Raw genomic sequence first — 24,418 nt, 5'->3', positions numbered from 1 at the left:
ATAGTATCAAAATTCATACGCACGGCTTCGGGTTTTAGTAAATATTCGCCCTGTCATATTGTAACTTTCAGCTTCAAGGGCGCAACACCATTTTATGGATGGTGTTTACGGTTCATTGCGTTAAAACAAGAAAAGTCTCAGGTCAACCTATGTTGAGTTTTTGATCATTTGGCATCTAAATCATAATAGTTTCACGAAAACTGTGAGAGTTCTGAAAATTCCACCCGAAATTAGCAATTTTCCCATTGAAACCCATGTAATACATAATTAGTGGCATTTAACCAAAAGCGACAGTACAAAATTAACTGAGAGCGGCTGATGTCGCGCGAACCACCTGCGCGCGCCAACCATAATAATTATAAAGGAGGTGTCATGGGTATGGTCTATTCTTTTTAAACTTCAATTCCAGGATGTTACTGGCCCAAGTTATCATTGGCCATCACGGACTATGCAATCATTCAGCAACGTTTGTTTCACTAATGAAGACCTGAGCGCAAGAAGACATTAAGTCCACTTGGTCCCTCAACATGTATACACTAAAGTTATGTATAGTTTCTTAGGATAATATAATGATTTAATACATGTTCCAGGGTGAAAACATCATGAAAACATCATGAAAGGCTGTGAAACATTTGTTTTGTCCCCTGAACAGGTACAAAAATGACCAAACTATACGAAACTATACGCAACTTTAATGTATACATGTTGAGGGGCCAAGTGGACTTAGGGTCGTTTTGCGCTCAAATCTTCACTTATGGAAATATGATTCTGCGCAGAAAATGTAACTAAAACAAAAGAATGAGTGTACATTCAGTTTACCTGGACATGAGACACTTGGCGTCAAAATGGGTAATAGGAAACAATGTATTTTGCTCCTGGCACTAAGTTTGTTATGCATCCTCTATACTTTTATCGCAGTAACACAGGCTGACTCGAACTCGATCGAAGAAGTACGAGTAGTGCACTTTATGTGCGACAGGCGTGACACACTTGGTTATGTTTGGATGGAACCGGCTTTTTATATCGCGTATGAAACAATTCTTAAACGAATTGAAAATGGAGTTTATCAAAATTTCACCCTTCATGCGTACTCTTCTTATGATGGGTGTGGAACCAGTACTCTTGGCAAAGCTGTGGATTTGTATACTGCACAACCATATCATGCGATGATAGGACCTCCTATTAGCACATGGACATTCGGTAAGGGAACTTATTTAATTGCACTGCAAGTCTGAAAGATCTATAGGCCTACTCTTGCAAAAATATGAGAGACTTAAATGACCCTTTATCAGTTTTTAATGCCAGGATTAATATACTACGACATTTTTTGCGGGCATTGTTCCGGTGCGAGACATCGCGAGTTCCAAGGTGATCCGAGAAAAACATTTTTTTTGCATCAGGATGATATTAACAGAGTTAGGGATCGAACGTCATTCTGCTCCCACTATAAACACGCTGTCATACAGCGTGTTTATAATGGGAGCAGATATACGGTACATTGAGGTACAATTCTATCCGGACAGAAATTATCCGGAAACTTGCCAACTAACACTAACGTAACGGGTAGGGTATGTAATGTATATATTGGCGCGAGATATTTGCATTAATAAACGCACGAGGATAAATTGTGTAATGTATTACCGAAAGTAACAGCCTTTTCATATGTTCATGATGCGTTGGATGCGTGCTGGACATTCTAAACCCTTCTAGCCCATATTTATCAAAATGGAAGTTACCTGTTCGTCGCCATGATCACACTGTTAACAGATGGTTTATAGCTCATGCCACAATATTTACACAAGTTTCCCGTAATTATGTTTTTACATTAATGTAATTTATTAAACTAACATACCCTTCAAAATCATGACTTTTGATTTTGAATAAAGCTCGGGAACTGTCGTTTTATTATTATGATGGAAACATTAGTCAAACATGTACACGATGTTCACGGGGATGTTCATAACACATAGTACATGTCGTGCGGGACGACCATACACACACTGAAAGGACCGTGCCAAAGCACGACCGAAGGAGTAACACAAATTAATTGGTGACATCTGCGCTGGTAGTAAATTCCAATTTTCTTTGCTTTTACTTCAGTTGTTCGGCTCAAAATTAACAGGGGACATATCTGACAGTAAAAGCTACAATGTTATGGAAAAAAATACTGATCTATTTTTATGGAAATATTACAATAAATTGTGTTTTCTTATTTACTAGGTCTGAGTTATTTAGCCAGCTATTGGAATATTCCAATAATAAGTGGAGCTTCGACATCTTCTGAATTTGCTAACAAGGATCGTCACACGCATTTTACTCGCTTGAGCTACGATGTGATTGGTATGGCGTATCTAGTCTCAGAGACATTCAAACGGTTTAATTGGACAAGGTAAGTTGACGCTGTTTCGTACCTCGTTTCTTTTATGTGTTTTTTCATTTATGGGCAGAAAGGGGAGCATAATGCTCTGGGGCTGGGCATTGTATAAATCTTCAAATACGCTGTCTCTCACGCGGCACTGACAGAATCACGTATCGATGAACCTGCTGTAAACTTGAACAAATCAAGGTGTTTGACGAATGTGTTTGTATTTAAATAAAACTAAGAACAAGGAATATCGCTTTTTATTTTTTATTTAAATGGGTGGAGTGAGAACTGAGAACTATAAAAAAATTTTAGTCTATGCTGATTTAATATTTAGTCAGCTTTGTCATGTGTATCTGCGTCTTGTTCACTTTCTTCAAACCTTCTTCAAAGCCCTCCGTTTCTTTCTATCGCTGGCGTGAGATACCAGGGTTAAGACATTAGGTAGGCAAAGCTTTGTACCGGTTAAGTTTACGGGGCCAATTCCGCGTATTGTTCACACTTTTCATACTATTTAAGCCCCCAACCAAGGTGAATTTGATAAAGTGCGTCCGGAGCAACAATGTTTCAATTTTAGCCAAAAATCAAGGTATTATAATACCGTATATTTTCTGTATTTTTTACAGTTAACCTACTTACCTCGAAAGCATTTGCCGAAACGTGGATAGGGGGCACACTTGATATTGTGTTCCATCCCAAAAATGTGGAGGGGAAATGTCCCCCTATCCCTCCAGGGTCACGTTGATGCCCATGGCGCAAACAAGAATACCGTTTGGCCGCACTACAAGTTTGACTATGGCAAATTAAACTTGATATTCTTTTCCTCATAATCATGATAATCAATGTAAGCGTTACTTAAGTGATTAAGGTTGCCCTTTTTTCTTATCATCCAAGAAGCAATGTTCTAAACCGTCACCTTTCAATGAAAATATTATACTATGTTGACCTTATTTCAACAGTATAAAAATAGTTTCAGATAATGCCACAAAGGTTTTTTGGTATCAAACAACAAAGTATATATATTTAGTAGCAGGTAAGTAGTGTCAATTGCATAAGAATGTTTGATATACTTATGAATATGAACAAGAAAGCTCGTCATTTGATTGATTTCAACCCATCTCCATTGCATCTATAAGACAGGGTTGGGCGTAAGTACGACCATCCTCTTTGAATATAGCAACTCACGTTCTGATAGTTTAGACTTTGGGCGGAAAGGCTGCATAATGATCAACACTGTGTGTGCGTGTGCGCGGGGTGGGGTGTGGTGTGGGTGTGGGTGGGGTGGGGGTGTGTGGGTGTGTGTGTGTGTGAATGACCATTTGAATACATGAATTCAAAACCCACCCAAGTCCATGGGAAGTGATTTTGAGAAAAAAACATATGTATCATTTTAATTCCTTAGATTTTTAATTCCAGTTAGATTTACCTGGTCAATATGGTAAGTTTTACGTGCAAATGAGTAGGTTAAACTGTATTAGGTATGACGATTAGCATTTCAGGGACTTCGTGGAGTTCATTTTAAATGCTGGACTTGGGTGTTTTTTTTAATCATATAAGACAATAATGTTGGAATAAGATTACCACTAGTAAGTAAGATAATACAAAATAAAGCACACAGGTATGTATAATGTTGATAAGCATTCTGCCATGTAATATAAACCACACACTGATTAAACCCATTTTATTTCAAAAGTCACTGTCCAGTAATAAATTTGTTACAAATGGACTTTTATACATACTGGATTTCAATCAATGTGTTACAAGACTCAAATCATGGACTTTGGTGGTTCTTTCATACATGCTATTTTTCACATGCTCAATAGACACAGAGGATAAATTTGAGTTGTTCTTTCATACATATGACAGGCCTATGAATAGCAACAATTTCCAATGCTTAAGGGATCTAAAATGAGCATTTATTGCGTTTCGACAGTATTTTTGTGGGACATGAGAGCACCTCAGACCTATCGAATTGCATTCTGAATACGAAGCATGTCTTTCTGATATCAAATAATTTTAATTTTTGAAAATCACAATATAATACAAATTTTATGACAAATTATAAAAATTTGATATTTTTCAAATTTTGATATATAACAGTACTCGAAGTAAATGAAATAAATCTAATGATATATTCTTAAAGTGTATGTATCAGGAGGAAAAGCCGACGGTCAATTGAAAATTTTGACCTTTCATATTGAAGATATGGATTTTTTCCCAAAAAGACCTAATTTTTTTGGGTGTTTTGGGGAAAAAAATCCATATCTTCAATACAAAAGCTCAAAATTTTCAATTGATCGTCGGCTTTTCCTCCCTGATACATACACTTTAAGAATATATCATTAGATTTATAAAGTTTACTTCAAGTACTGTTAAATATCAAAAATATCAATTTTTAATGATTTGCCATAAAATGTGTATTACATTGCGAATTTCAAAATATCAAAATTATTTGATATCAGAATGACATTCTTCGTATTCAGAATGCAATTCGATATGTCTGATGTGCTCTAATGTCCCACAATAAATACTGTCCAAACGTTCATATCCCAGCCCTTAATTCAATTTGGCCAAAGTATGGACTTGTGTGGGTTTTGTATTCATATATTCATTTGACTACTTTCTCTAACAGTAACTTTAAAACTGTGCAATGTAGCCCATAAAAATAAATTTCTTATGGATACATTGACCTGACCGACCGGTGTATTTCATTCAATTCGATTTGCGAATTGATACTTAGTATACGGTGAAGAGGTCAAAGGTTTTATTTGAATAGCCTTACGGGGCTCGGGACGGGGCTAATCTTCTAAGAGACGTGAAGTCCTTGTGCTATTGGAATACAGTATTTTTAGTGACAACTATGTGATTGGAACAGGCTCTGCAAGTTGTCAAGCGCAAGGCTATACTGGTCAGGGTCAACCAACACCTGTGTTTAATTGCCGCACTGATCTAAAATATTATCTGCCCGACAAAATAGTTCTCCTCCACTGGGGTGCGGGTGAGTTTTAAGCTACAACGCTGCTTGTTCTAAACCGATTGTAGTGAAATAAAGTTTGATTAGTCCTCTTCACGGATCAAAAGACCCCATAAACTACCCCACAAACTTCACTGGTTTTAACAAACTTGTCATCCGATTGGGACAACCTGGAGAATGATAGATTAATTCCGTCTTTTGTCTTTTATAGATGCGGTCACATTAGGGGAAATGGATACATAAGTTCAATTCCAGCGGACACCATAGATGCAACATTACTAAGCGAAGACGTTAGATTATACGAGTACTGGACGAATGATTTTAAAAACGTAACTGACGCTCTAAGAAAGGTGGGAGAAGTATCAAGGGGTGAGAATTTCACAAATTTTGATAGTACACTACATAGGGCCCCTGCCTGTACTGTACGATATTCTAAATAACTATGCAATAAGTAGCTTGCCAGGCCGTCCAGGAAAGCAGTACAGTGGCCAGGGAGCGTAGCAAGCCGGTGGACATGATGGACGAAGTGCAGGGCCAGTACAGGGTCCCCAGGTTTCACCCGGGGCTCCCGCCGAAAGAGAAAATGAAGTAGGTTAGGTGTCCCCCGCTTATTATGGTCAATGCCCTCCCACTGCCCTAGTATGACTCACACTACGTTACTGCAGGGCACACCGTCATCATCCCTATATCTTCGTGTTAAAAATTGCAGTGATAGTACGATGAATCCTCACGTTTTTCAACAACTACGCATGGTGATTTTATTCGAGATAGGCCGTGCAACTCAGGCTAAGCATACAATTTGAGATTTTGAGCGCCTGCCACACTGTTTCTATTCTATGTTTTACGATTTTCGCATGATCAATATATGGCTGGCCGTAACCGTCACAACGTGGAGCTGCTACGCGTAGCTTACTTTTCGCTTCGCGGAGCTAAATTGACCAATCATGTTAGATCTTTTCATTACGCGGAGCCAGTGGATGCATCCTCGTTCCAGAGAGAGAAAACTCTTGCCAAAATTAATGTTAACTATGGGGATTTTAAATGAATCGATTGTAAATAAACCACGACCAGTTGTACAGGATCAATACAATTGTTTGATTAGTGTATAGTCAATGTTACCTTGCATGCATTTGTCATGTGTGTGGCGTGTTTGTTTGTTTGTTTGTCTACTGTGTCAGGCCAGGATCACTGACACCCACGGTACTGATACTCTCATACTATCACGGTGATCATATTGTTGAATGTTGTTGACTTAAAATAATCATGATGCAGTCATGTCTACAGTAGAACTCACCACGACCTTTGAAGGACTTAAACCCTATTAAAAGCTATTAAACCAAGATAACACTCAATGAAAACGGCTCAACTATGTTACATCAGATCTTCTCTGGTTAAATACATACTGCACTTGTGTCTGTTTTACCTGTGCAATGAGCAATGAGCTGGTATTATAGTTTCAGTTGGGTGAACGATTATAAAGCGAACGCAAGGTAACAATACTGTGGGCTTTTGTTTACGAAATGAGACAATAGTCTGCTTATTGTTAACCAGCGTTCTTGAAAATGAGAAGCTTAATGACTTAACACGGTTTAGAAATAATTTCTTCATATTTTTTGGTACAAAAGTACCAATATTTCCAAACACCTAAATTAGCTAAAAATTTAGGACATGTTACAAAACTATATTTTCTAGAATTTCAGAGAATACTTTAAATATTGGCCGGTTATTTTTTACACAGTAGTGACGTCAACTAGGCAATGGCCTATACTTCTAACATACACTATTTGTAGAGGTCACACGTCAATGGTGAGCGCACTGAGTATTGTGTATAGGAAAACGGACAGTAACTACAGTATGTATGGCCTACTACTAGTATATAAAGTAAATCCGAACTGGTTTGCAGTTTGCTGAGTGTCGAATTCCGCAGGGACACCGCGCAAGTTATACAAATTAGCTCCCGGCGATACACTGCAGATCGCAGAACTGTGTGGATAGTTTACCACCACTCTGCCTAGCTATATAGTTATGTTCATTCATTCATTTCATTCGGCTGCGAAGCAGGCGACTACAAAGTTTCTCCATGTACTACAATCTGAAGCCAAAGTGGCAATGGCATCTGGCAGTAGAAAGTTGTCGAAATCCCCCAACAGTTTTTGCACATAAGACAAGTAGGATGTTCTTTGCCTTCCAGGTCTTCTTTTACCATGTAATGGGGTGTAGATCTCGTTTGTCGCCGTATCATTTCCTGCATCCTCAGGATATGTCCCAGGAATCGTAGTTGTCGTGATCTGACAGAGTTGATAAGAGGCACAGTGTTGGTGATGGCATAGACCCTTTCATTACTAACATGGTCGGTGCGCTTGATGTTCAGCATTATCCTGTAACATGATGTACCAAAAGCGTTGATCTTATTTTCCATATCAGTAGATATCACCCAGGACTCACAGCCATAGAGCAATACTGTAACACAAGTGGTGTTAAACAGCTTGACTTTTGTTGTAACAGTGATTGTTGGACTTCTCCACAGATGCTCCAGTTTCCAAAATGCATACCAAGCAAGCGCCTTCCGTCGGGAGAGGTCACTGGTGCTAGAGCCCATCATGGAACCAAGATATTTAAAATCAGTGACATACTTGATGGGTTCTCCGTATACTTGGAGTGGTGGCTGAGGATTGCAGTTGATGGTCATGTACTCAGTTTTGGGAACACTGATGATGAGACCCAGGCTTTCTGCTGCAGCCGCTGTTCTGGTCAGCTGTGCCTGTGCCCGCGGGATGGAAGATTCAAGCAAGGCAATATCATCAGCGAAATCCAAGTCGTTCAAAACCTTGGCAGGATAACGCCTGGAGCGACGCGGGTGTGTTTCAACACCGCTGTTATTCCCCTCGGTAGCCATCGTCATCAAAGAATCGATGAGAACAATGAATAGGAATGGGGCCAGAACATCCCCTGCAATACTCCAGTAGTCACTAGGAAGGGATCCGAGATGTTGCCATCTACCAATACGGCACTTTGCGAATTAGTATACAGTACACGTATTGCCTTTACGATGCTCTCAGGGATACCATAGTGCCGCAAAACAGAAAACATCATCTTCCTGTTGATTGAATCAAAGGCTTTCTTGAAGTCAATGAATGTTATAGTTAGTGGAAGTTGGTAACTATGGAAAGCCTCCATGATTCTACGGAGGATATGCGTTTGCTGTGCACAGCTTCTGCCTGGTCTAAATCCGGCCTGGTTACTTCTTATTACAGGATCAACATGGTCCCTGATTCTATTCAGTAGGATCCTATTGTACACCTTAGCTGCAACTGACATCAGTGTGATTCCTCTATAGTTGTTCATGAGGCTGAGGTCTCCTTTCTTTGAAGGGGAACAATAACATTGGTAATCCACTGTTCTGGTGGCGTAAGCTTTGTAAAAACTTCTACGCAGAATTTATGGATGATGTCTACCATAGCTTCACCACCACCCTGTTATGTACAATAGTTATGTACAATAATGTATGAGTTTCTTATGAGTGCATGTCCATCTTAATAATAAGTCAGTTCGTACTTTTCATAAACTACTTTTTGAATCATAACTTTCGTGACCGAGGATATCTTGCAACTACGTGACGCTCGTCTGGCAAATTCTTAATGAATAAATTCGCTTCACGTAATGAGTAAGTCGTACTTAATTAGTCAGTTTTACCTCCGAGTAATGAAAAACTCTAACATGATCATGATTGGTCAATTTGGCTCCACGGAGCAAAAAGTCAGCTACGCGTATATCCAGCTCCACGTTGTGGCGGTTGCGGCCTACCATATCAGTATCCCATATGATATTTCTATTGCAAGAAAATTTTATTTGTTGTCAGGTTTTATCTTAAATACACTAACTGGAAATTAAATACACTAATTAGTGAGGACCGGTATTTTGCTGTGGATATGTTTAACTGCAATTTGCGGGTAAAAATTTGAAATCCTGAGTAAAAATTTTGATCATATTCAACTCTTTGAGAAAAAAAATTATATAAAAGAATGCATGTAAAATCCAGCTGCAATACAATGTACATTATTGACACACTATCACTCTCTTTATCTACGGCAATAATAGAATATCGATTTCAATCGAATTGAATACGATGCTCAGTTTTGAGTTTATAGTTGACTACTAAGCGACCTAAGCGATCGATTGCTAGCCAATCAGATAGAACTCCTTTTCTTGCGTTCGGTGAAATACCAGTCGCCCGTCGCCCACCAACGGAGTATTAAATTTATATTTATCGAATAGGAAGTCGACACTGTGCAGGGAACGTTAAAATTACCAAATGATGAGGCAAACTTTGACTGAGCCAACCCTATCGTTGCGCCAAAAAATGCTTTCAGTGTGACAAAATGTCTCACTATTATGTTGTCAATTTATGTACTGAGAGAGTGAACATGAGGATTTTAATTGAGATTGCCCGAGTACCAACTCACAGCGAAACATCTCGAACAACTGAATTATGAGAAATTATCCATACCACAAATTTCCCAACAATACCTTGCATATAGCTAGAAGATCCTTTCACTACTCTCATATTTCCAAGAATACATACCGTTTAGTGTTTTGTAGAACATAAATTGGTTGATATTTGATTACACCTAACAAATTTCCGATGGGCTATTTTGATAAAAAAAATTCATAAAAGCTTCAACCATCAATTTAGTATTTTTTTGGATTTTATCGGACATACCTTTTATTATGTATATTAAACGCCTTGGCATGCGATCGGATGCGTACAGTACACAGACATACTAAAACAGGTTTATAAAAGCGAGTTTAAGATTACAGTTAACTACCAAAAAATAAATAGCATGGAATGTAAATATACTTCATGGTTGCTAGAGCGCTTATAACTCAACACAAGAATACGCTGTAAGCAATATGAAAAAAGGAGTTTTTCCGAGTATTCATGATAACAGCATGGTAGCCCACAAGGTAGCTGCCTGGCATTGTCTCTTGAACATGCTTTGGTCGTGCTTTGGTACAACCTTGTTGTATCAGTACTGATCCGTAAATACTTAGATACCGACACGTGTCATAACATTATCCGCACTCTCATTTTATCCAAAATGGAATATTGTAACTTACTCTTCAATGGTATAGATAAAAAACACCTAAACCGTCTTCAAGTCTGCCCGCCTTATCTTCAGGCAACCGAGTCGCAGTCATGCCTCTCCTTTTCTCCACTGTTGCCTGTTGCCCAAAGAAAGAGTCTTCTCCAAACATTCAAAGCATTTCACACTCAATCACCTGATTACATCTCTTCTTATTTTCAACCTCGGACCGACAAAACATCTTATGCGCTTCGATCTGATGCTGCTGTCACATTTGAAGTGCATCGTTCCAAGAAACAAGCTGGCGATCGCGCCTTTTCAATAGCGGAACCGCGCCTTTGGAACGAGTTGCCCACCACTGTCCGAGGTCAGGAAAATATTACCACGTTCAAGAATCTCCTTAAAACTCACCTCTTTCCCACTGATTAGCTCTTTTCCTTTCTTGTCTTCTCTCTTTTAGCGCTTTGTCTACTTTGGTAAAAGCCCGGGGGCACTCCAACTTTGGAGGTGACGCGTATGTAGGGCTGTTAAGACCCCCTTTTCAGCGTCGCTGTCACCCAAAGACCCCATATTTTTTACGAACACATGTTCTGTCACCCGAAGACCCCTTATTTTTTCAATTGATCTGTCACCCAAAGACCCTTACTTGTTCAATTTGAACAGCAACTTTCATTTATCACTGATTTTGTCACTTATTTTGAAAAAACAAAGAAATTTGAAGCCATTTAGAACTAGAAATTCGATTTTCGTGGTTTCTGAGGCGCAATTTCGGCTCTCACCCAAAGATGCCATATAAAAAAAGGTCATGTTCTCACCCAATGACCCCATATTTTTTACATTTTGCTCTCACCGAATGCCCAAAATCAAGCTCTCACCCAATGACCCCATATTTTTTACATTTTGCTCTCACCGAATGCCCCTTAGTGCGGAAGCGCCAGCCCTACACCTATATCCATTTCAAATTGAAGTGCCCCCCCGGGGGTAAAAGGCACGTTATAAATCGCATTGTTTATGGTTATGTTTGTTTGTGGTCAATGGATGAAATATCGATGTGCAACTGGGAACTCGGGTGGTAAAGACAGGGGGATGACACTCTTATTCACATTTTCATTTTACAACGCAAACCTATATCGAATCCCGGTGGTTTGCGAATAATGAAATGTCCGCATCCAAGATCAATTAAACCCTGGTATGAATTATTTATTAGCTTTCGCCACGATCCGTTTTGCAATAACATAAAAGCACTTCAAATAACAGCCCGTTGAGTTCAATGAACTACGCCCTGAAACCGATAGTGCCCCGTAAAGAAGCTCTAGCTCCCATTGACCTCTATACAGGTCAGTGAGCTCTCCATACACAAATGAACAAGTACAATAGGACAAGGCCAGCACCTATGACCTGCTTAGTGACATGTTATTTTGAAGTCTTCTAAAGTTTAATATCTTGAAGATTAGTATTCGTTTGTACATATGGACTGCGCATTTTATGATGCAAAATATTAGTTCTTATATAAAATTACAAAATATTGGTATTATGACACACGGTATAGGTGATATAAAACGACTAATAAAATCATGTCATCATGGCGTCATGTCAAAGGTTCATTATATCCCGTATGTTTGTCTAAATTAATTAATATTTTCAGAACAATTTCTACACCCATTTAATATGTACTCAGGTGGAACCTGACTTTTTTTAATTTTGATTTCTTTTTATAACAAATTCAGGTTTTCCATTGCGCGCGCTGCCGGGCAATACAAATTTAAATGCTAACATTGAATAAACGCGGAATTAAGAATATGCGTTTCTAGTATATACAGCGTCTGACTCTACCTGAGGATCTAGCCTGAGTCCCATGGGCTCCAAGAATAGCTCTCCATACACAAATGAACAAATACAATGAAGGGTCACCATTGCTCTCCATACACAAATGAACAAATACAATGGAGAGTCCGACTGCCATGCAAATGAGCCAAGTGTCCTCTCAAGGTATGCTCTGTGGTTAAGACTCTGGACCGGTAATCCAGCGATCGGGGGTTCAATCCCCGCTAAGATTATGATATGCGATATGCATATGAATAGACACTCGAGTAGGCTTCAAGTGTTTTTATAATCTCGGTTGAAATATTTCGATGGTCTATATTTGTTCACAGCGAAATATGCTAAGACTAATTTGGAAATCGAACCCATGCTTACTAACTTGTTCGACTTCTCTACTCGTGAAATTGCACTGCGAAATTTAAAAACGTCCTTAGTATACTTTGATCAAGGTATCTCTAAACCTGATATTCTGCGGTTTTTCGAAAATCGAAAATGCTTCCTACACGTTTTAAGTTTCTGACAAATAAAGATATCGATAATGTTATCAGTTAAGAGGATGATAGGAAACCACGTGACCAGAACCAAAACTAAAACTCAATATTTGAATGACCGAGTGGCTACATAAGCTGTATCTTTGCTCGAAAAAGCCCAATTAATGACATTCGGTGTTCTTGGAGAAATAACTCGAAACAGACTTCCATGACAATCGTTCAAAATTGTGGAGTTTTTAGCCTGATGATGGAGACTTGATCAAGACTGAGTGTCGCACACCGTCATCATCCCTATATCTTCGTGTTAAAAATTGCCGTGGTAGTACGATAAATCCTCACGTTTTTCAACAACTACGCATGGTGATTTTGAGCTATTTTGTTCGAGATAGGCCGTGCGACTCAGGCTATGCATACAATTTGAGATTTTGAGAGCCGGCCACACTGTTTCTATTCTATGTTTTACGATTTTTGCATGATCAGTATATGGCTGGCCGTAACCGCCACAACGTGGAGCTGCTACGCGTAGCTTACTTTTCGCTTCGCGGAGCTAAATTGACCAATCATGTTAGATCTTTTCATTACGCGGAGCCAGTTGATGCATCATCGTTCCTTATATATAAAACTCTTGCCAAAATTAATGTTTACTATGTGGATTTTAAATGAATCGAATGTAAATAAACCACAAACAGTTGTACAGGATCAATACCATTGTTTGATTAGTGTATAGTCAATGTTACCTTGCATGCATGTGCCATGTGTGTGGCGTGTTTGTTTGTTTGTCTACTGTGTCAGGCCAGGATCACTGACACTCACGGTACTGATACTGTCATACTATCACGGTGATCATATTGTTGAATGTTGTTGACTTTAAAATAATCATGATGCAGTCATGTCTACAGTAGAATTCACCACGACCTTTGAAGGACTTAAACCCCATTAAAAGCTATTAAACCAAGATAACACTCAATGAACTCAACTATGTTACATCAGATCTTCTCTGGTTAAATACACACTGCACTTGTGTCTGTTTTACCTGTGCAATGAACAATGAGCTGGTATTATAGTTTCAGTTGGGTGAATGATTATAAAGCGAACACAAGGTAACAATACTGTCTGGGCTTTTGTTTACGAAATGAGACAATAGTCTGCTTATTGTTAACCAGCGTTCTTGAAAATGAGAAGCATAATGGTTTGCAGACTTAACACGGTTTAGAAATAATTTGTTCATATTTTTTGGTGTTATCTGTCGTTTACATATCCTTCCTAAAACACAAAAGTACCAATATTTCCAAACACCTAAATTAGCTAAAAATTTAGGAAATGTTACAAAACTATATTTTCTAGAATTTCAGAGAATACTTTAAATATTGACTGGTTATTTTTTACACAGTGACGTCATATAGGCAATGGCATAATACTTCTAACATACACTAGGTCACGCGTCAATGGTGAGCGCACTGAGTATTGTGTATACACCTATCCGACTTCGCCATTACTGCGGTGTCCCCGATGTAAAACTGCGGTGTCCCGAGGTCGGGGTTCCATCCATTATTTATTGTGTGCTATACAGAATTGTACCCGGGAATTGTACACAACAGTGATATTCAATACACAATCAATGGTATTGAATTACGAATTAAATCTCCCGCTCTGGTACATCTGTGTTGCCGTCAATAGAGGGCCAAATACAGTAAACGCTTCTCGGATTGGTGTATAGGAAAACGGGCAGTACCGTAACTACAGTATGTATGGCCTACTACTAGTATATAAAGTAAATCCGAACTGGTTTGCTGAAGGTCGAATTCCGCAGGCCACGCCGCGCAAGATGTACAAATCAGCTCCCGGCGATACACTGCAGATCGCAGAATTGTGTGCATGGTTTACCACCACTCTGCCTAGCTATATAGTTGTGTACAATACTGTATGAGTTTCTTGTGAGTGCATGTCCATCTTAATAATAAGTCGGTTCGTACTTTTCATAAATTACTTTTTGAATCTATCATGACCGAGGATATCTTGCAACTACGTGAAGCTCGTCTGGCAAATTCTTAATGACTAAATTCGCTTCACGTAATGAGTAAGTCGTACTTGATTGGTCAGTTTTACCTCCGAGTGATGAAAAACTCTAACATGATTGGTCAATTTGGCTCCACGGAACAAAAAGTCAGCTACGCGTAGCAGCTCCACGTTGTGGCGGTTGCGGCCTACCATATCAGTATCCCATATGATATTTCTATTGTAAGAAAATTTTATTTGTTGTCACGTAAATCACAGGTTTCGTTTAAATGTACTAACTGGAAATTAAATGTACTAATTAGTGAGGACCAGTATTTTGCTGTGGATATGTTTAACTGCAATTTGCGGGTAAAAAATTTGAAATCCTGGGTAAAAATTTTGATAATATTCAACTCTTTGAGAAAATTATTTTATAAAGGAATGCTGGTAAAACCAGGTGCAATACAATGTACATTATTGACACACTATCACGCTCTTTATCTTCGTCAATAATAGAATAATCGATTTCAATCGAATTGAATGCATGAGTTTGTAGTTGACTACTGAGCGACCTAAGCGATCGATTGCTAGCCAATCAGATAGAACTCCTTTTCTTGCGTTCAGTGAAATACCACTCGCCTGTCGCTCACTACCACTCGCCCGTCGCTCACCAACGGAGTATTAAATTTATATTTATCGTATAGGACGTCGACGGTGTGTGTCGTTAGTAGCGTAGTGGGCTAAAATACATAAATTAGTTAGAAACTCAACAAAATAAGTAAATATGGGTCTAATATTTACTCTATTAAAACAATTATGAATTTGTAGTGAGCCCTACCAGGATGGTGAAAAAGAAGGAGGAAGAACGGAATTATATCCTTGAGATAATCCCGTAGGTTATCCTGTCGCACCTATTCATAGTCCTTTATTCTCAAGTAGTTACACATCTACTTGAAAGTAGCCTTTGATGTGATGTGCCTTGCCGACTACGGTTGATTAATTTTCACTCCAGAATTGAAACCATATCCAATGTTTCTATAGATAATTCCTTGAAAGTATGACACGTGTGTGTTAAGAACCTGATGTTGCTCTGCAGGGATACAGCACGTGGATACTATAAGAAAGAAATGTAGTTTTGTAAAGATTCCAAAAAAATCCGCCCATTTTGGAATATATATTAATTATTTAGGAGAGTGTTTTAGGATTTTGTTAGAAACGGGATGATTTTTGATCATCTATATTTTATTGTTTTAATGTATTTTCCTGTCATTTCCTGCAAACCTAATAAAGATATTTTGATAATTGAAAATAGTCTGTATCATAAATCGTAGAGGTTGAAAGCGTAACCAAGCGTGCAAAATTATTATTTGCCATGGAACTTCGGTCATATTTTATTTGAAATAAACTGGATGTTATGATCTGCATGCATGGTATGCATGGTATTGATGGTATACAGACACTGACCTTTCCCTAAAACCAGTAAGCAGCAACTTGTGTATCACACCCGTCATGGGTTCGAACCCTTTTGTTGTATTTCATTGTTAAACCTAAATAGCGTGATTGCTTTTGAATGAGCGGCAACACACATATTTTGTTTGAGGATAGCTGGATCTATCTCCTTCTTTTACATCTTCTCTGGCCCTACTAATGAGGTACGTTTTAAAATTAATTGTGTTTATGCCTCTTGTTCTATTTCAGTAATTATCCTTAGTGGTCGAGGTCACGAGATACGCGAAGCCATGGCGGCTGCTTATGACCTTGGTTTCATCAATGGCGAATACGCGTTCCTTGCATTCTACCCATTTAATAATACGTTTTGGTGGGGAAATTACCGATGGAATCAGGTAAGTTTTAAACAATTACAACAGGCCGTATCACATACTGACGTATTCGACATTTTAAAGATTTTTGAGATATTGATCCAATAGTTTATTATGTTCTACTCTATAATTATATTCACCAAAACCATGCCTCAAAGTGGCCATGGTGGCTTAATTAGTAAGATATTAAAGGCCCATTCAGTGATTTGCTCCTCCGGACGATCGTAAAAATCATAAAAATTCAGATTTTGGTACCTTTGTCTGTATCACATAACGACGTATTTGCCGATCACATACTGCGCAAGCCCAATATATCGTATCTAAAATTTAAAGAATTTACCGTTTCACAATAGTGACGTATTTGCGCTACGTATTTGCGCGACTTTGTCATTGCACGGTTGTATTGTCATTTTCACATAGTGAAGCATTTGCGTAACTGTTTCACATAGTGACGTATTTGCACGGCGAAATTGTCATTAGTGCTTTTGCACATAGTGACGTATTTTATTTCACATTGATTTTTTTGCAGAATAAATTATAAGTGAATTATTGTGAAAATATTGCATATTTGCCTTATTTTTATTTTGGTTTTAATCGACAATAATGTTTTAATCAAGATTATGCAGCAAATGAAAATCGCTACATTTTCAAGTTCGATTTACTCGAAATGCGTATTTTGCAAATACGTCAGTATGAGATACGTCCAACGATTTCAACAAGTTACCTCAGACCTAGTGAAAAACTATAATGAGCTGTGACATCATCACCCTATTTACACATCGCCGTCCACAGCCAATACAATTGGAGCACCATTGACCTGTTTGCCAAATGTTCATGAGACTGCCACCAGAGGATGATCATGCAAATGAGAATGTACACAATGACCTGCGCATGCACGGCTATAGAAGAATCCAACGAGCCAAGCGATGGGCAGAATTCAGTTGGCCATTACTGGGTCCCGTCTGCACCAAACTGGTGTTGTTACTGCCCAATTGGATGGATTAAATCCACTTAAAAATCGATGTTGAATTGTACTGTGTTATAAACATGTCTACTTGTAACACAGGTGATGGAATGCAGTTTAATATCCCCGCCAAGGCCACATCATTTCACATTTCAGGTGGTATAGATTTAAGGTGGGACCCAGCTATGATTGCCATTGAGGTGTAGGAATGCCTGAAATTGGATTCGTCTATAGAGGCCCTGTATGCTTTTATCGATTGGCTCCAAACAAAGTATTTGAACCGGTTTCCTTCTCCGTATATCATGGTAATCATAGCGCTCCAAATATTCAAAAGTTCCAACAATTAAAGTTTCAAATGTTCAAAAGTTCCAATTCCAAAAGTTCAACATGTAACACAAAAGTGTAACTAGTTTCAACAGGTTTAACATGTGGTGATATTACTACTGTAGTCTATATATCTACCTCAAGTCACCGGCTCTAGCTTTGAAGTTCAGCGTGTGCTGCGTTAGCGTGGTTTCTTGCGTGTACAAATACGGCATGTTGATTGCGCGCGTAAAAGTATTAAAATCAACGCTAGGCTAACACAAAACACGCTGAACTTCAAAGCTAGTGCCGGTGACTCGAGGTAGATATACAGACTATAGTATTGCTTAAGGGGCGGGATATGAACGTTGGGACAGTATTTATTGTGGGACATTAGAGCACATCAGACATATCGAATTGCATTCTGAATACGAAGAATGCCCTTCTGATATCAAAAAATTTCGATTTTTTGAAATTCGCAATGTAATACACATTTAACAGTACTCGAAGCAAACTTTATAAATGTAATGATTTATACTTAAAGTGTATCTAGGTGAGATGAAAAGCCGACGATCAATTGAAAATTTAGACCTGTCGTATTGATGATATGGATTTTTTTCCCAAAACACCGAAAAAAATCCATATCTTCAATATGAAAGGTCAAAATTTTCAATTGATCGTTGGCTTTTCCTCCCAGCTACATACACTTTAAGAATATATCATTAGATTTATAGAATTTACTTTAATGTGAAAAATATCAAATTTTTGTAATTTGTCATAAAATTTGTATTATATCGTGAATTTCAAATAATGAAAATTATTTGATATCAGAAAGACATTCTTCGTATTCAGAATGCAATTCGACATGTCTGATGTGCTCTCACGTCCCACAAAAAATACTGTTGTTGAAACACTCAAAACGCTCATTCGAGATCCATTAATATCAAAGGACAGTCAGTGGATAGAGCGATTTCTGATGCACCACTACACTCTGCATGCCCAGTTTGTTGACTTTGTTCCAAATGAACCACCTTCTCAGTGAATTCCAGTTGCGAACTGGTCAACTCAAAATCAGGCAATCCCATAGTGGTGCCATGTGTATCAGCAAAACTACGATCGTTGGGTGTCTTACGGGGGAATATTATTTTTTTTACTTGAACCATGACGAGGAAATTTTAAGTTTTGAATTGAGGTAAAGAGGAAAACAGGAGAAATCTGACAATTTTGAGCGGACATAATAGGTGAGCTCCAAATTTGTGTCGATTTTTTTGTCAAAACTCGCACTACACTCCGGTGTAAATATTGAACTGTCCCTAAAACGCATTTTCAATAAAATTATGAATTTTATGAACGTGTTTCTAAACAGAATGATGGTTTAGACGAGAAAGTCAGAAAAGCATATGACGCTCTTCTACATATCAGACTCTACGAACCCAGAACTCCAGAATATGCTGAGTTTGAACGCAAAATAGCTGAACGCCAGGTGAAAGTGCATAACTGGACGCGCCCTGAAGGCGATTCCGTGAGTATAGTAGAATCAAGTAGGATACGGCAAATCTTACCCGTTCTCACAAAACCCGAAACGGACGACGGACCTACTTTTGAGAGAGCGCGAGAAAAAAACCCAATTATTATTAAACAAAACACAGGTATTTAACAGCAGGATAATTCATCTGCTTCATTCCATAGTGTTTTTTGGTCATTTAAAAAAACCCAAATTGGTACATATGTTTTTAATAATTTTTAAAATTATCGGAAGTCTGGGGAGTAAAGAAAGGCCAGGACATGAACAATCAATATTTTATTAACATTCACCAAACAAACTGGTAAGTTAATACGGCATTAAAGTTACAAATACAAATATTTACAATTGAAGTTGTAATATCAAATCTGATTTTGTTAAAACAACTGCTAGGAATTTTCACATCTCCTCAAAATTTTGCTTGTTTCTGATGCTATGAAAATAACCAAAGTTGTGTTCATCTATAAAAAAGACATAATATTATCAGCTCTCAAGTATTGGGTAATTATAGACCTGTATCTGTTTTACCGACTTTTTCCATTCTTTGGAACGAATTGTACACAGCAGATGCTATATTGCTTTTGCTCAAAAATAATGTTTTCTTTAAAATATGGATTTAGATATTAAGCATTCCACGTACATGGTTATACTAGATTTCATTAAAAATACAAGTAAGGCTATAGATAATAATATGTTCACTTTGGGTAGTTTCGTGGATTTGTCGAAAGCATTTGATAAGATAGACCACAATATCTTGTTGGATAAATTGTCACTATGGCATCCGTGGAATATCTCAAACGTGGTTCACGTCACAAATTGGTGTACCCCAGGGTTCAATACTGGGACTTTTTTTTTTGATTGTCAGGGGATGCAATGCTTTCTCAATCCCAATTGTTGCGATTAGTTGTTTATTCACGGTGCCGCACCTAACGCCATCGTGGAATGAAGGCGATGAATTACTCAATCAAAAATGACCTTTTGACTATCATGACTATTGTCATGTACATTCACAGGTGTGCATGTTGACTAGTCTTTGCTGCATTTCTAATAATTACTTTGTGACTGTACGGTATATTACATTTGTTTTTTGTTGCAATAGACAATGATTGATTGTTTGATTTTCTTTTAATAGACCAACTATTTTGCTGGTGCTTTCCACGACACGCTCATACTCTACGCCAATGTCGTCAATCAAACTCTAGCAGAGAACGGTAGTGTTAGGGACGGAGCTGCCATGGTGAAAAAGATGTGGAACTCAACATTTGAAGGTTGGCGTTTGATGGGCCAAAAAAAACCCACCCAAAAAAAAAACAAGCAAAAAAAAAACGCTGCGCCGTTGTGATGCGCAACCCTGGTCTGGTGAGGTAGGGAGGTACTGAGCTCAATCAAGGGTGTAACCATCTTTTTTTCTGGGGGGGGGGGCACATACAATTTGTATCCATTGTTTAAAACTACCTATCATAAGAGCATCAACCAACTGTTCCATGGTTCAACTCTATTCAGTAACCTTTGTCACACACAGACAAAACTGACCCAAGCGGTTTTAAGACTAGGTTTCATAATAGAGGTTATCCATGTTCTATAAGCTGCATATCCTATCAACGACTGCTATACCTTGTTTAGGACATTCTAAAGAAGTACCTGCATGTGCAACCATGACTGTTTCAAAATAGCCCGCCAAAGTCATGCAGGTAACTCCGAGGTCGTGCATTGAATTAGTTTGAATGAGGAATACTACGGGAACCAGTGCCTTTTGTTAGAAGTCACACATGAGTGAAGTAGATAACCTCTATTGTTCATTTCTTCACTTGTTATCTTGATACACATATAAATAACAAACCAAATTTTTTTTAGTCATGAACCAAAAATATCCAAATTGTATAATACAATTTTTTGTTACACCCTATATTGTAACATATTCATTTTATTTTTCAGGAATAGCAGGTACAGTAGCAGTCACAGCTACCGGCGACAGAAATGCTGATTACTCACTGTACGACTTCAAAGGGGATAAATTTGAGGTGAGATTATAGAAGACCATAAGAAATTTATTTTTTAAAATAGCATAGAAAATATATTTGAAAAACTCACTGAAACGGAATGCAGCGAATGCATCGGTGCTTAAGTTGATAGTGTTGCACTGATGGAAATTGAAAATAAATGGGAGGTGACCATTGGATTTTGGAATACTTAAAACTTATGTTTAGGGGACCCTAGCATAAATTGTTGTCCCTTTCAAGCATTCATGAGAAAAGAACACGTAAATGTACTTGTAAATATGAATAGTTCCTTAATATGGAGTTACTGACACATACCGTACAACCCCGTCTACAAGCATATAGAGTGCTTCTGATGAAAGCTATGGAGTTTGAACAAATAAATTACGGATCCAAGCATATACAAACAAGTATTATTTTAAGACCAATCTATTGTATAGGTATATTTACGTTTGCTTCGAATTAATTTAACTTTCATTAAAAACACTATATAAGCTTGTAGACGGGGTTTTACGGTATACAACGTTATTAACTGTAGTCTACCGTACTTTATTTTTTCTCATTAACATATTTAAATTAGGAGTTCCAGATCGGCGTTTATCCGACGAAATCATCCAAAAACTGCCGAATTAGTTTTGAACTTGGTATACCACAGTCAAGACGAATTCTACAGTTTTTTTTTTTTTCTTTGGAAATATACCTACTTAGAACGTTTACTTTCAATATGATAATGAGAAAAATATGAGTTTTTACCTGGTATAAAAATCAGCATTGTAATGGGGGTAAAGTATGGGATGAGGCTATCATTCGGGTCATCCACCTTAAACTGAACCATGCAATATATTTGGATACCTCGGAACTTAACAAAAGGGAAAAAAACTTTCCTGCCCGCCCTGCGGCCTTGATCGAAGTAGATAGCCCCACAGGGCTACAAAGAACCACACACTGAGAAAAATATGGATAATAAGCTTAAACTATAAATTAGCCCCCGATAGAGGGCAGGGCTTGAAGAATGGGGAAAATTAAGGGATGATAAAAGTTAAAAACATTAATATTAAAAGTAGTAGTTTTTACTAATGGTGTTCCAATATATTAAAGGCCCCGCAGGTCAAAAATGCGTAACCATAATGTAACATTGACAAACAGTAATCTTAATGTACTTTGACACCGCAGAATACTTTTATATATCATTTTGTTAAGTTGAATTGGCGGGAAAATAATACCATGTCAACATCCACTTCTTTTCTTTGGTAACTTAACTTGGCGGGATAATTTAACTCGCTACGACAACAAAAAGTTGATTTGGCGTGATAAATCATCTGTTAACATAATGGTGATAATAAGTCGACATGGCAAGATAATTATCGACATGGCATTCTTGCCAAGTCGTGGCACTTAGACGCTTCCGTAAATATATATGTCAATAATGCATGTATTATTTCATAAACATAGGTTGTGGCAAGTTATTACGGGGCAACGGGTCAAATTGTTATTGAAGGTGATATACATTGGCCAGGAGGGGCAGACGGACCTCCACCTGATACTCCATTTTGTGGATATGAAAATGAGAATCCGCTCTGCCGTCAAGAAGGTAATGACATATTTTAACTTACATTTGCAAGTGCACGTAGCACTAAAGGTTATTACGTGAAAATTGACTGAAGATCACAATGGCTGCAAACGGCCATTTTATTTTTCGAATTTTCTATTTTCTTCTTTTTCAGAAACTGTTTCGCCTATAGCAATAGCTGGAATATCTGTGGCTGGAATTGGAGTCATTGGCATAATTATATGCTTTCTTATCTACAAGTATGTTTGATCGAAAATGATTATTTTAAGTTAATTCATTATTATTTGTCATGTTTTGTTACATAATGCAAGGATGACCATATGACCATGTAGCGACATTTTCTTACTCTCTTAAAAATACGTGGTCATTTTAGTGTAAGTTTGTTTGCACATTTGATTTTAACGACCCTTGGTTTTGAGAGTGTAAATTATTCAGTGGAATACTGTTACTGTTATAATATTGCATATATTATGCCCATTTTAATAAAAGCTAGAAGTAACAAATGAAGAAACAATTCCTCTAGTTCCATATTCAGAATAAAATGAGTATTATTATTTCCAACATCAAAATAATGGTAAATGACATCTATACTTTAATCAGCTTGTAATCGGCGGGAATTGTTAGTCTATACTCTTATGCCAAAAAGTAGACCCACAATAAGAGTGATATAGTTGACATGTTTGGTCTATATTGTTAAATAAAGTAGACAAAGTATTGGACTTAAATTAATAATTCGTGATACTTCTGGCGTCATATCACAAGACAATTCTCGAAATGAAATATATTGATATTAATCCGCGATGCTATAAGGTCCGCCGATTACGAGCTGATCAAACTATGGCCTTCCCGTTTGTGTGACAAATGTACCCAGAGGATGATTTAATGAAGCCCCATCATGCACTACAAAATTATTATCACTAGAGTCTCAACCGCCACTTTACTTTTCAAATCCCATTGAATTCTGTGCAAAAGATGTTGTTTTAGAATTGTGTGTGTGTCATTATTACTTGGTCGATTTCAGAACAAAAGTGATGTATGCATAAAAGATAATTCACACCTTCTGTAGATAACATAAAATATGAAATCGACCAGCATTTTGAATGTGTTTTTATTGTAAATATATCTGTCTAATTTCAAATTTAACCATGCACGTCTATGCAGTGGGCGAGCAGTGGTGTCATGTTCACTCACACAGCTATGCTAACCGCAAGTAGTGTTGGTTAGTACTTAAATCATTCTCTGAATGTACCCAAATTACCCAGGGTTAACACAGTAACATTTGTGTTTTATACTCTCCTTCCTTATATTACAGGAAGATGAAGATGGACGCTGAGCTCACAAATATGTCATGGAAAATCAAGTGGGACGATCTCGTATTTAAAAATATTGGCAAATCTACAGGAGCGTCTTTAAAATCATTATCAAACGTAAGTCTGATAATATTATTTCATCATGCAAAGATATATTATTGAGTTCGATAATCAAATCATGGAAACAATGTCACGAATGAATGAT

At 37.7% G+C, this 24,418-nt stretch overlaps 1 protein-coding gene across 1 annotated transcript in view; it reads left to right on the top strand.

Moving 5' to 3' along the window:
• Window positions 1–1,166: 1,166 nt before the first annotated feature.
• LOC140170843 (atrial natriuretic peptide receptor 1-like) overlaps window positions 1,167–24,418 on the top strand; it is a 40,223-nt gene continuing 16,971 nt past the window's right edge. Inside the window, exons 1-10 of the mRNA XM_072194057.1 lie at window positions 1,167–1,200; window positions 2,221–2,389; window positions 5,548–5,705; window positions 16,426–16,571; window positions 19,181–19,336; window positions 20,469–20,604; window positions 21,272–21,357; window positions 22,786–22,924; window positions 23,058–23,142; window positions 24,216–24,330. Coding sequence (XP_072050158.1) covers window positions 1,167–1,200; window positions 2,221–2,389; window positions 5,548–5,705; window positions 16,426–16,571; window positions 19,181–19,336; window positions 20,469–20,604; window positions 21,272–21,357; window positions 22,786–22,924; window positions 23,058–23,142; window positions 24,216–24,330 — 1,224 coding nt within the window. The remainder of the gene's footprint in view (window positions 1,201–2,220; window positions 2,390–5,547; window positions 5,706–16,425; window positions 16,572–19,180; window positions 19,337–20,468; window positions 20,605–21,271; window positions 21,358–22,785; window positions 22,925–23,057; window positions 23,143–24,215; window positions 24,331–24,418) is intronic.

This window comes from Amphiura filiformis, chromosome 15 (assembly GCF_039555335.1).
Source record: "Amphiura filiformis chromosome 15, Afil_fr2py, whole genome shotgun sequence".
NCBI lineage: Eukaryota > Metazoa > Echinodermata > Ophiuroidea > Amphilepidida > Amphiuridae > Amphiura > Amphiura filiformis.
Note: the sequence above shows the minus strand (reverse complement) of the source record. Positions and strands in the feature narration are given on the sequence as shown.